This window comes from Anguilla rostrata, chromosome 18 (assembly GCF_018555375.3).
Source record: "Anguilla rostrata isolate EN2019 chromosome 18, ASM1855537v3, whole genome shotgun sequence".
In the NCBI taxonomy this organism is placed as follows: domain Eukaryota; kingdom Metazoa; phylum Chordata; class Actinopteri; order Anguilliformes; family Anguillidae; genus Anguilla; species Anguilla rostrata.
This window is the reverse complement of record NC_057950.1, coordinates 10,857,084-10,870,459: the sequence shown is the minus strand read 5'-3', so window position 1 is coordinate 10,870,459 and position 13,376 is coordinate 10,857,084. Positions and strand designations below refer to the sequence as shown.

The 13,376-nt window shown below is 46.2% G+C and overlaps 1 protein-coding gene across 1 annotated transcript in view; it reads left to right on the top strand.

Moving 5' to 3' along the window:
• wdr11 (WD repeat domain 11) overlaps positions 1-13,376 on the top strand; it is a 54,882-nt gene that overhangs the window by 11,076 nt on the left and 30,430 nt on the right. Inside the window, 6 exon segments of the mRNA XM_064318146.1 lie at positions 141-243; positions 506-704; positions 1,208-1,257; positions 2,018-2,087; positions 3,325-3,542; positions 10,307-10,391. Of these exon segments, the coding sequence (XP_064174216.1) occupies positions 141-243; positions 506-704; positions 1,208-1,257; positions 2,018-2,087; positions 3,325-3,542; positions 10,307-10,391 (725 nt within the window).

The following is a 13,376-nucleotide window of genomic DNA, read 5'->3' as shown; positions in this document are numbered from 1 at the left end:
ACACACACCCATCTGCTCACAAGCACACAGGCACATAGAGGCGCCCACACACACACACATACCCGCACACACCCGCACACGTTCACGTGCACACGATCTCCACTCACACACACCCTCTCGCTGTGGTCTCTGTTTGTCAGGTGGTCCCGTGCGCTCAGAGGGATGCTCTGTTCTGTCTCCATGAGAACGGCTGCGTCACCCTGCGGCTGTGCCGCTCCGCCTCCGCCTCCGCCGACGAATCAGGCAGGAGTCCTTCCGCTTCTCTCCCTCCCCCTCCGTCCGTTCGTCCGTCCGTCCTTCCTCCTGTCCGTCGCCAGCACGCCTCTCAGCCTGCGGCAGTGCATTTCTGCGTCCGTCTGTTTGTCTGATAGTCTCTCCGCTCGCCTCTTTTCTCCCCTCTCTGTCTTTGCCTGTGTAATCGTCAGCCTCTGTTGAGTGTGCTCGTCTCCCTGCTCTGCTCTGTGAATGGCGGCTAATGGCGTCTGAAACCTCCTTCCTGCCTCAGATCCGGAGCAGAGCGCGCAGGAGCTGGTGTACGACCTGCGCTCGCAGTGCGACGCCATCCGCGTCACCAAGACCGTGCGCCCGTACCGCGTGGTCGTCTGCCCCGTCAATGAGAACAGCGCCGCCCTGGTGGTCAGCGACGGCAGGGTCATGCTGTGGGAGCTCAAGGCCCATGTTATCAAGCCCACCGTCAATCCCAGGTACACACATGGAAACGCACACACTCTCACACTACCCATCCGTACTAAAGACACACACACTCACACACTACCCGTCCGTACTAACGACACACACACTCACACACTACCCATCCGTACTAACGACACACACACTCACACACTACCCATCCGTACTAACGACACACACACTCACACACTACCCATCCGTACTAACGACACACACACTCACACACTACCCATCCGTACTAACCACACACACACCAATACGTATGCATGTATCCACAAACAGTTATTTATTTATTTATTTTTTTGTATTTTTTAGATATTTTTCATGAGGCGAGAGGATAATTTTTCAATAATTATTTCTGTCAAAAGATCCATGGGGGGAAAAGCCTTGGTTGCTAATGGTTTCTAATTTGGTTTCTAATTTGAATAAATTAGAATTTCTCTCTCTGTCTCTCCCCCTCTCCCTCCCTCTCTCCCTCTCTCCCCCCTCTCCCTCTCCCTCCCTCCCTGTCTCTCAGTTCTGGGCTGTCTCCTCTCTACTCCCCAGGCTTTCGTGGCTGCTCCTTTGGTCAACCAAGTCCTGATCTCTCTCCCTCACACCAACGGTCCTTCTCGGGAGCTCTTTGCTCAATCCTCTAGTCCTGGATCTCTCTCCTCAACCCCATGATCGACCTCTCTCGCACTTTATCGCTCACTTCCTCTTTCCTCTCTCTCTCTCTCTCTCCCTCCCTCCCCACACACACACTCTCTCCCTTTATCTCTCTCTCTTTCTCTTTTTCTCTCTCTCCCACGCACACTCTCTCTCTCTCTCCCTCTCTCTCACACACACACTCTCTCCCTTTATCTCTCTCTCTCTTTCTATTTTTCTCTCTCTCTCCCTCTCACACCCCCAACACACACACACTCTCTCCCTTTATCTCTCTCTCTCTTCTCTCTTCTCCCTACACCAACACACACACTCTCTCTCCCTTTTCTCTCCTCTCTTCTTTTCTCTCTCTCTCCTCCACACACTACACACACACTCTCTCCTCTTTATCCTCTCTCTCTCTCTTTCTCTTTTTCTCTCTCTCTCCCTCTCACACACACTCACACACACTCTCTCCCTTTCTCTCTCTCTCTCTCACACACACACATACACACTCCCTCTCTCTCCCTCTCTCTCACACACACACTCTCCCCCTCTCTCCCCCTCTCTCTCTCTCTCCTCTCTCTCTCTCCCCTACCACTCCCCCCTCTCTTCTCCCCCCCCCCTCTCTCTCTCTCCCTCTCTCTCTCCCTCTCTCTCTCCGTGTAGCTGTCGCTCCTCGCTGGCTGTGTCTCCCTGTTAGCGGTGCTGTGCTGGGCGCGGTCCCTCAGCCCCTCAGCAGCGCTTAATCTGCTGTCTGTGGCTCAGGGCCGGTCAGGGTCTTGTTAGCGGCGGAGACGCGCGGCGCGAGCGATAGCGGTAGCGGTAGCGGGGCTTTCCCGCTGCTCTGTTTGGCAGCGGGCTGCAGTCAAACGGGCCTCGCCCCGGTGCTGCCGGAGGCCTGCCGTCTGAACACGGCGTAGCCTCTGCGTTAAGGAAGGGATCGATGCGTTCAGCTCTGGTGCTGGGAGAGAGGGGCGGTGTGTAATAACCTGTGATTTGCGCTCCAGGGCTTAGTGTTATCGGTGAGGTGGACTCTACTGTTCTTCCTACTTCCTTTTTTTTAATCTCTTCTCTCACTTCCTGTGTTCGCCCGGTCACTTCCTATTGCAAGTGCTAAGGCACATGCTACGTTATAAAGTCAACCTATCTACGATCAGTTCTGAAGAGGATTTCATAACCGCCAAAAAAAGGCCTCAAATATGTATTAAAAATGACAGATTACTGTGAGATCCAGAAAAGACCAATCATTCTGGGGCTGGTAACCAATAATGAGCAGACCCAGACGGTGTGTAGCAACAGTAATATAACTGGCTCCCAGTGTGCCTTTCCCCTGAATTCTCCCATTATTCCTTGTTTAACCAGTTCTCTGTTTCCTATGATGTGCGAAGTACAATCCCTTTGTTTAAATGAATGACTAAATAAGTAAATGGATTTGTGTGAATGAGTATTATTCCGTGGCAGGGTCTGCCATCAGCACCGCCGCGTTCTGTGTCTAATGGCGTGTCTCAAATTGCCGGCGTGGGGGAACGTTGGCCTCGTTTCCCGGTCCGCTGCCGTGGCCACACCTGTTGTGGGTTATTAAGTGCCTTTTAATTGGCGGCAGAATGAAATAGCTTTACATCGGGAGAAAATGGAGCCCTCTGACTTTATTACCAGCCCGGTGACAGGCAGAAGGGAAATGAACCGGGGCGGGCTGTTCTCGACCTGTGGGGGCGACAGCTTGAAGGCGGGCCGCAGATTGTGATAAATGGAGAGTAATCACGCCTGTTAAATCGCACGTGGCGCTGAAGCGTTTCTTCAGTGAAATTACGCCGTCATAAACTTGCAGGTTCCGTATCATCGTTGTGAGAGGCCACACGATTTACTGCATTGAACCGGACCGCCTTTTCCCCCCGTCTAACGCGTGAGGGTTCCTTAGCCCGGAATCAGATGGTCACCAAAGGGGTGTGCAGTCCTGCTTCAGGAGATGGAGTTTTCCCATCATCCTCTATGTTTTTAACTTCACAGTTTGAATGAGTCTCTCTCTTCTGTTCACCTTTCTCCGAAAGGTCAGAGTTTGGTTTCTGGAAGCGAACCCCCTTCCCTTCCGGCGCAGCAGGAGGTGCAGCTGAAGTTCCTCCTGACGGGACTCCTCTCGGGGTTACCCCTGCCCCCCTTCGCCCTGCGCATGTGCCCCCCGCTGACCACCAAGAACATCAACCACTATCAGCCCCTGCTGGCCGTGGGTGAGTACTGCGCCTTGTCTGGTCTGTGGGTCCCTGGATGCTCGTGGTGGAATTAAAGGCCTGCGTTGTGTGAATGTGAGTGCATGTAGTGTACATTTAGTGTACATTTAGTGTCATATCCCTAACCTGGAATGGGGAGGGTCTAGTAAATTTGCTAACTGGAATAGCGCTCTGTCGCGTTGCAGCAGCTGTAGAAGTCAGTAGAAGATTCTGGAATCCCTGGGAGTGCACTGTCGTCTTTATTCCCACACCCACTTTTTGTTACTTAGATTATCCTGCTTTATTTATTTATTTATTTATTTGTTCATTCATTCATTCATTCATTTTCATGGTCAAACTAACACTGAATCATAATGCATTAAGATACAGAAAAGTCAGATTGCAGGGTAATATTGTGCAGCTTGTGCAAATGTTTGGGTCTCCTAATCAGGGCAGTTTACTCAAGTGAGTGTCTTTCAGAGAAGATGTGAAATGCAGTCCTTGATAAGCGATAACCTTCCCCCCGGAGTGAGATAAAGTCAGAATGAAGCCTTTTCCTTTGGTAAACATTCCTGAACTCAGGCTCTGATTTCTGGACGATATAAAGTGTGGACTTATACAGTACGATGTCAGATAAAGATCCTTTGACTGAATATTTTTGCTACGCTAATCCAGCGCTAAGGTCCAGCTGTACCTGTTCCTGTTTCACCCTTCAAAGGCCTTCTGTGGGACTCCAGAAAATGGATTTCAGATTTTACTAATGGAAATATTTAAGATATAAAAATCAGTAAAGTCTGAAATCCTATTTCCTAGGATTCTGTTGAAGCCCTTGAAAGAATAAAAGAGAAATGGGTGCAGCTGGGCTTTTGTGCGGGATTACTGTAGGAAATATCCATTCAGCGGATTCCTATCTTACATCTTATAGATCCAGTTTATATCATCCGGCATGCCCAAAACAATGACATACAGTTCGGTCTTCGTCTGATTGCATTCTCAGTTCTGTACGCGCAAATATTTTCATTTCACTGAAAACTACAGGGGCACACGCGCACACACTCACACACGCAGAGACACACAGACACAGTCACACACACGCAGAGACACACAGAGGCACACACACTCACACTCGCAGAGACATACAGAGGCACACACACACACACGCAGTGACACACACATTCACACACACACACATCCGCACACTCGCACACACACACACACGCAGAGACACACAGACACAGTCACACACACGCAGAGACACACAGACACAGTCACACACACGCAGAGACACACAGACACAGTCACACACACGCAGAGACACACAGAGGCACACACACGCAGTGACACGCAGACACACACGCATTCACACACGCACACATCCACACACACACATTCACACACACACGCATTGACACACAGACAGACACACACACACACACAGAGACACACAGAGGCACACACACGCATTGACACACAGACACACTCACACACACGCTGAGGCACACACACTCACACACTCGCACGCGCGCACACACAGCATGCTTGTCACTTAAGTAATTTATGGTTGTTGGTAGAAAGCTTTTTCACTGCGGCCTCACATTCGTCCAGATGGCAGTTTAACAATGCAGCAGTGTAGCGGGCGATCAGTATCAGCAACAACACTTGTCTCATGCAGAGTGACACGGTCATTAATGTCAGAATTATCTCTGAAATGTCATTCGGGTGGAGTTCATTAGTTTTGAGCCTCCGCTTGAGGACATCTTAAAGAAGTTTGTGAACACAGTGCTCTTTGGTTGAACTGACACTGCTGAAGGGAGACTATGTCTTTATTTGCTCTATACTGCCAGTGCACAAATGCAGCACTCCCTCAGCATTTTAACTGTGCGACTTCTCTCAGTGGCGGTGTGGTTTAGTGGTTAGAGCGCTGGGCTTGTAACCGAAAGGTTCCTGGTTTGACTCCCAGGTAGTACACAGTCATTGTACCCTTGAGCAAGTTCCGCAACCTGAATTGTTTCAGTGTATATCCAGCTGTATATATGGATATAATGTAAGCTGTGTACATCGCTCTGGATAAAGGTATCTGCTAAATGCCTGTAAATTTAAATGAGTAGAATTCTGTCTGAAAACTGGGCTGCCTGGAGTTCTGGCTCATCTTGTGACTTTGGTTTCCTTTGAGGTTACTGGAATATTTTTCAGAATCAGCTCAGGTGAGCAGACTAGAGCCTGAAACAGATGCCAGACAAAGCCGTTCTTATAATAATGAAACTGCAATTCACAAGCCTGAATTCACAAGTATGGGTTCAACTGTTTGTAAATCCTGCTCCATTGTTTTTTTTTTTTATTACCTTAGACATGGCTCTCTCTATTTCTTGTTGGATTTTCCTTAATGCCTCATCGATCCCTTCTGGCTACTTAGTGAAACACCAAGCTTCCAAATTAGTGAAGCAGAGCGCTGCAGTTCACTTCGACATAAGAGCTTATTGCTGCTCCAATCTTAGGCTGTTATTCAACTTGTCAATTTAACGTAGACAAAGGATCAAACTAGTACGTTTGCGCAATTCTGAGATGGCTGCATGGGAATAGAAAGGCACTAGCCTAGCACTTCCCTCTCTGTCCTTTAGTTGATCTGCTAGCTGTCACTAGCATTAGCCAGGTAGCTAGCTGTCCCAGCTTTGGCTGTTGAGCTCTTTCATTGTTATATAACAGCTAGCTAATCGATTACCACTGTAACATTATTAGGGCCACCAGTTTGTCTCCCCCACATTGTACTTCAGTACTCCGCCAGCACGAGGTCACGATAGCATCTTTGTCAGGCCCCCTCTCACACAATTATCCCATTTGCACCACCTCAATAATCTAAGTTGATAAAGCAATTACCACTAATTAAGCACCGATGATGATCAACAGCGGTGTTTACAAGCGACGCGTGTTAAATTCAGTTAGATTACTTGCTACCGTAGACATGCTGAAGTATTTATAAATGTACAGGGGCATGATAAGCAGTGGGGAATACCTACATTAAAAATTAGAGTAGCTATACGATATTTACTTACACAAATAATTAATTCAACTCATTAATTAATCATGGTCTTAAATGAAGACTTTAAGTAGAATCAGTTTTATGACTTTGCCCCAGTACCTCTCCTCCTGAGGAAGGGAGGGCACAGTGTGGAAGGGAGAGGCTGAGCCGGCCTCTGCATACACCGGCTAGCTGTAGCTGCTTTGCAGACTGAACTAAACTGAACTAAACTTGTTCCTCCTCTCATTTATCAGTTCCTTCTACGTTGCTTTTATTGTCTATAAATAGAGAGTCTAATTTGAGCTTCATACAAGGAAAGGTAATACAATGAATAGTGGCGGCATATGATAATCAGCGTATGTCATCATCTAAGGACCGATCTTAAACTCGGCCTCTACTTTCTCTGAGTTGGTGGCATTGGCTTCACGTGAGCGGTGGCTTTGTGAACGGTGGCTGCCTTCTTGCTGCACTTGGAAAAAATCTGCTCCCCGCATCTTGCGTCAAGATCTTCACAGACGGCGTGAGCTTTTTTGCTCGAAGGGTTCATCAGCTGCAGCTCCCGAGCAAACATTTAGGGCGACTGCGTGCAGGTTCTCAGAGGTTGAGGTAATAAAACTGTCGCTCATTAATCACAATCACCGTGGCAACCGAGAACCCAGAACGTATTCAAACCCGAGGATGTGGGTGAGAGAAGACAGCCCTGACGGTTCCTCGGAGGAGGCGGAACGCCGGAGGTGAGAGGAGTTGAGGAACAGACTCGGGGCTCTCGGGCTCTGAACGCAGCCGTGCGCGGCCTGCATCCGCAGAACAAACTGTATTTTTAGGAACCGTTTTCATTCAGCCTCCCGGGCAATTTATTGGCTGTAATGTCGGAGATTGGGTGCTGTAAGTGGCCGCTTGTTAGAATTCATGTGCAGTCCAGATTTATGGTGTGCGACTTTAAAAAGGTTTCCTTAAAAAAAAAAAAAAAGAAAAAGTAAACCACACAAAGTTTATGCGAACAACAGATTGAATTTCACCCTATCTCTGGATTTACTACCCAGGCTGTGCCTGCAGGAGCCTGATCATATCACACAGAACATGCTGTGAAGTCTGTCTGCGTAAGGAGGAACGGGACTAGCGTGCAGATGTTCTACATGCAGACATGTCTACATTTGAAAGGATAGGCGTACATACATTAATTATTATCATAAAAACTGATTAAGCGTATTGCACTTTTGAAACTGTCCTATTACCACTGTCCTAGACTCATGAGGAATGAGCTCTGAGCTAGACACTTCCCCTACACTGTGGTTGTGTGATCAATTTCAGCATTCTTGTGAATGGCATGTAGACCTGGCCCTTACACAGTATGGGTCTCCCTTCATTCTGCCAGTCTATGTCTTTAGTTTAGATAAGGACTTATATCCTATTCTGTTCCTGTTCAATGTACAAATCTCTTCTACATCCATCTTTCAGGAGTTTAGTTTGATAACATTTCGAGGGTTCAGGGAAATATTCTCCAGTTGTTCCCTCATTGGCTCAGATGTGCTTCTTGTCCTTTAACTGTAGGCTACTTCCTGTGGAAAACGTCCATTGTGTAGTGCTGTGTGACAGCCTGTTGTTAAGTGCTGCCATGCGCAATACATATTTATGGTTTGATTGAATGAAAGCAAGACTCAACTATGAACACATTCTCTCCAGCACTATTTTAGCTTGGCTGCAATCAATTTTAGTTTATATTCAATGTATTTTCCAGTGCTTGTATATTAATGCATTGGGTGGACTTATCAGCATATTTTTTCCGTGAATGCTGTGTTTTTTTGAGTGTTCCGGGGCGATTTGTAAATGTCAGAGTGAAAAGATTACATTCACAATGATATATTGTAATTTATTCATTCATTCCTCCCTTAAAAAAGCAAATTGATAGGTTGCTGTTTTTTTTTCTTCTTTTTTGCTGATTTAAAACCCCTGTATGGAACGACATGCTGACCGAGATGGATGAGATGTGAAACTGTCAGCAAGACTACTAATTTTTACGTTAAATCTCATTTAATTCTGCCAGGTCAGTAGTGCATATGTGTCATGTGCTCTTTAATAAAACACTTTTCTCCTGATTGTCCTGACATGTATTACAAATGACCTGCATAATACATGGGCTTGCATTCACCTCCAGATGGTTTAAAGCTGTGATTTCATGTGGCACCTCTTTAAAAACACGCCCCCTGGTGGTTAATGAGCAGTGACCTTCGTGTACTGTAGTTAAGTGTGGAATGCTTAATGGATTCCCGCCCCATTCTGTGCAGTGCAGTGACGGTTACAGATAGATAACTCTTAAAAAGTAATTTAAAAATGAAAGGGAAATGCTGAAGATGAAACTGACACACTGAAGAGAACAAACACGCATGAAAAAATCTTTTCAAAAGAGAAAGAAGACATGAAAAAGGAAATCGTTCAATTTAGTGTCTCCTCATTAACACAAGACTCACTGAGTACAGTGCATAGGAATATGTACGGGGAGATGAGTATCTGCAGTGTAAAATATCCTGCAGTAAGCTGCTTAGGGAGAGTGCAAGGCCACTTATCACCTCAGTGAGGAAGCAGCGGACAGCAGGGCCCAGGGCAAGGCCGGAGGAACGCTTGTGAAGTCTCTGTTGGACCAGGGCCAGATCCTGTCTGTCCTGGAGGTGCCCGGACCAGGACAGAGAGGCTGGAAGGGAGCGCAGTTTGGCAGAGGGCTGCTGACGAGGGCATGATGGCTCTCCAAGCAGAATGATAACATGATCATACGATATGAAGGAGAGGGCCTTGGGCCAGTGCCAATGCTTTGGGAAGAGTCTGTGTGTGTGTGTGTGTGATTTTGTGTGTGTGTGTGCACGTGTGCGGGAGGGGGCGAGACAGATGTGTACCTCTGTGAATGTGTGTATTTTCATAGAAAATTCATTTCATTTGTAAGACACTGAAAAAATTGCTCTTGGGAAAGAAGCAGACAATGGGGTACGTACCTATCAGAACTACAGGGATGACCGCTGGCTTACATAAACAGCACTGTGCCCCTTAAGGAGAATGAGGTGTGGGCTTGCTCAGATTGGGGCAGCGTTTTCCTGTGGGTAAAGTCACTTTTATTGAATTGAACTGGGAGAAAGGACAGAAGAGATTGAGTTAAATGTCATGGCTGCAGTGTGGCTCCTATTCATTCAGTACACACAACTCACTGGAGACACTGAGCCTGTGTATGTTACATGCACTGCAAGGGATCAGAGCATATTCTTTTAGCCTATGCTTTACCAACAGGACAAAGAGGCAGAGGTTTTAGAGAATCTCTTCAGAATTAATCAAATCTTTTCAGGGATTGGAATTGGAATCTACAGTTTCTGATATCCCTGAGCTCAGCTAAGTAAAGTCTTGGTGAAGAAATAAAAAGATAACAGACTTAGAAGATCAGGATGGTTCTGAGCGTTCCTGTTCCCACATGGCAGTCAGGTTTTGTGCCTTTCTGTTTCCCTCGATTCTTCTTCCCTCTGCTGATGTGTTCCTTTGTGCCATGTCTGTTTTAGTGGTGTCTTTACTGCCGCACCCTTGTAGCGTGCGGTATTTTTCATGTCTTAGAGATGGTTTAGTGACACCAGCCGTGGCCGAGGCGGGGGAGGGGGGGGGGCTTGTGATGGGACAATTGAAGACTGCATGTATCTTGTGTTAAATAAATAAGATAAATTGTCCTGAAGCTCCCATGAGCTCCTGAGGTGACAGTAAACAGTGCCATAATGGAGCGGGCCTTGTTCCTCCTCAGGTACGAGCACCGGGTCTGTCCTCGTCTACAACCTGACCGGCGGCCTCCTGCACAAGGAGCTGAGCGTCCACTCCTGCGAAGTCAGGTGAGCCTCCGACCTCTCCTCTGCCAGGTCACACTCCCGCAGGTTTAGGACTTCACTACAGGTCTGTTTGGCTGATGCGCTGCACCTGAACTGTAGTCTGTGAGCATCTCATTCCCACTCCTTCACTGGGTCGGATGAATATGTGTGTGTCTGTGTGTCAGTGAGTGTGTGTTATTTCCTGTTAATCCCTGTTAAAGTAAGATATGAGGCTATTTTGCGCATAAACCTGTTTGTGTCGCACCATTGGGTCACAGCACTTCTGACCCTGATGACTGCAGTCAAAAGACTTTATAAGTATAGAGTTACACCCGTTCAATAAAACCATTTATTTATTTATTTCCTTCAGTAAATTTTTACCGTGTGCTCTGGTGGAGCAGTCCCCGAATTCATAGCCCCCTGCTGCTGTTGCTACCTGGCAGGCCAGCCGTGCAGCAGTTCAGTCGTGTGGCAGTGTGAGTGCACAGATAACAGGGATCACTTGCAAGGTGAAGACGGGCCGGCTTTAAAAAAAAAGCTATTACAAGAGGTCCTTGTCACACGCTGCCCTCTGTTCTGTGTGAGCTTGGGTGGTGGGGGGTTTGGGGGGGGCGGGGGGGCGGCTGTCCTTACAGTCATTCTTTAGGTCGCGTGCCTTTCTGAAGGTGAAGGAGCTGATTACTTCAGGATTTATGTGGAGCCCGATGAATATTTCCCAGCGGGAGGTTAACCCCTATCAGGAACCCTCGGACTATTTGCGGCCTTCAACAAATAATCTTGTCGCGGTGCATATTTTACTACCTGTTCGCTTTGGTGATGCTAATTTTCCACTGTGACACGAAATAATGTAGGGATGTAAGGTGAAATGTTGATTAGAGTTTGGTCAGTCTTCAGCAGTTCAGTTACAATGAGGTCTTCTAGAGTAATTTACCAAATGAGTTCACCTACATTTTTTTTGTGAATATATTGATATTTTATGTTCCATTGAAATATGCCTGTTGTGGGTTTTTAGAAAGAATAATGGAAATGGAAAATAGATAAATCTACCAAAGTAATTTGGGTTGAGTACTTTACTCATATGTACAGCTGTAGGATCCCTGACAGGAATTGAACCTACAGCCTCCTGGGGACCTGAACTCTGACCTGAAGACTCCACGCTGCTCCAGGCAGATCTGTGTGTGGGAAACCAGCCTGACGTACATTGGTTCGATGTTTGCGCTGATAAAATTAGTCAGGCTGAAGGGTCAGAACACCTGCAGGGCCCTGTTTAGGGGGTTTCGAGCCCTGGACCCCAAAGGGCTCAGAGGGGATCCAGCAACATTAATCTCTACTTTCTGAAGGTGGCTAGAGCGGTTTCACTTTGATTCATTAGGCAAGAGATTTAATCGATTTAGTCATTTAGAAATTGGTTTGAAACAAAGCAACTGGCCGTCCCTTGTCCTCCGAGGGCCAGTCTCCTTAATTAGACTGTTACTCTCTGGAACATCTAGGTAATTAAAGCTCGGTAGTGAGAAAATAATTTCACCGGTTGTGTGTGATCGTCCAAATGTTTCGCTCAATATGCTAATAATTATCTCAAAGTCAGATATATATTTATTTTATCTGTAGTCACCATTACATCACCCTTTCCATTACCTGGCTTCATCCTTAGAATTTTTTTTTTTTGCAAAAGCAAATGGAGTCACCCTCTCATTCCTCTGCAAAGTCGTTATGCAATCATCAATTATTTTTTCTGTGAAATCACAATGGCCTTTAATTTCTCTGTGAAGTCACAATGCAGTCACCCTTTCTTTCTCTGTGAAGACCTTATTTTCTTTGTCATATCCTGGAAGTTTCCAGATATTCATTGATTTATTCTCTTTATGAAGTCATTGTGCCTTCATCCTTTCATTTTTCTGTGAAGTCACCATGAATTTATCCTTTCATTTGTGTTTTGGCTCAAGGATCCAAGGATTATGGGCCGTTTGCCCCGTGGATTATAACTATACCGCACTATAGTATGCTACTATATATGCTAATGTAACTGTAACTTCATAAAGAAACTGGCATCCACACCAGGGAATGTTTCATCTTTGTGCAAAGCTGTCAGTTAACATGCGTGTGCTTCCCACAGGCAGACCGTGATTGGTTTGATGGGTTTTAACGGTGGATATTCATTATGGAAACACTCTCCTAGAACGTTTCTGGAACAGCCTGTGGTAGAGTTCTTATTCAGAGTTTTTCTTTATTTAATTAGGAATTAGTTTAAATGTTTTGGTCAAATTGTAAAGGATGTTGGTGTGGCGATTAGAAATGTAGGCAGATTTAATTCCCTGTCATTAATACTCCCAAGTCCACCTCAGTTACCACTCTAAACCTTGAACCGTGCTTGTGATTCACAGGCCAGAGTTTTTCAGCTTGTTAATTTACTACCCTAATTTATTAGGGGGGTCCCTCTGAGACAGGTCTCTTTTTCAAAGGAGCCCTGCTTATAAATCACCATTCCAAAAGAATGAAATAAACAACCAAATAAATAAAACTGTGTGTCACTTACAACGACAGAAATCAATAAAAATCCATTCAAAATAAGATTAAACTTAAAATAAGAATATTTCAAGTTTAAATAATGTCTATTTGTCTATTTCTAATGTGTATTATTATCCAGACTCAACCCTGGCAGATATCCCCTGTCCCAGAGTATATATTTTGGTTGTCTGTTCGAATCAAAAAGCGCTGAGAACAGGTTGTTAGCAGGGACAGGCTAACCTGCGATTCGTATTCCGATCTGTGCGTGGTGGACTGAGAAAATCGTCCAGCTGATTGACAGCCTGCTGAATTACGGTGGTGTTGAGCTGACGGACGCTTTGCTGAACAGTACTTTTATGTGGATGGGTTATAGGTGATTACAGGCTGGTTCCAACTCACCTGTTTTAATCATCTCGCTGAGCTAAAAATTGTTCTGATCCAGACCTTGGTCTCCCGGGGACCTGTCCCGTCTGATTGTGGCCTATTGAGCCTGGCATAGAAGCA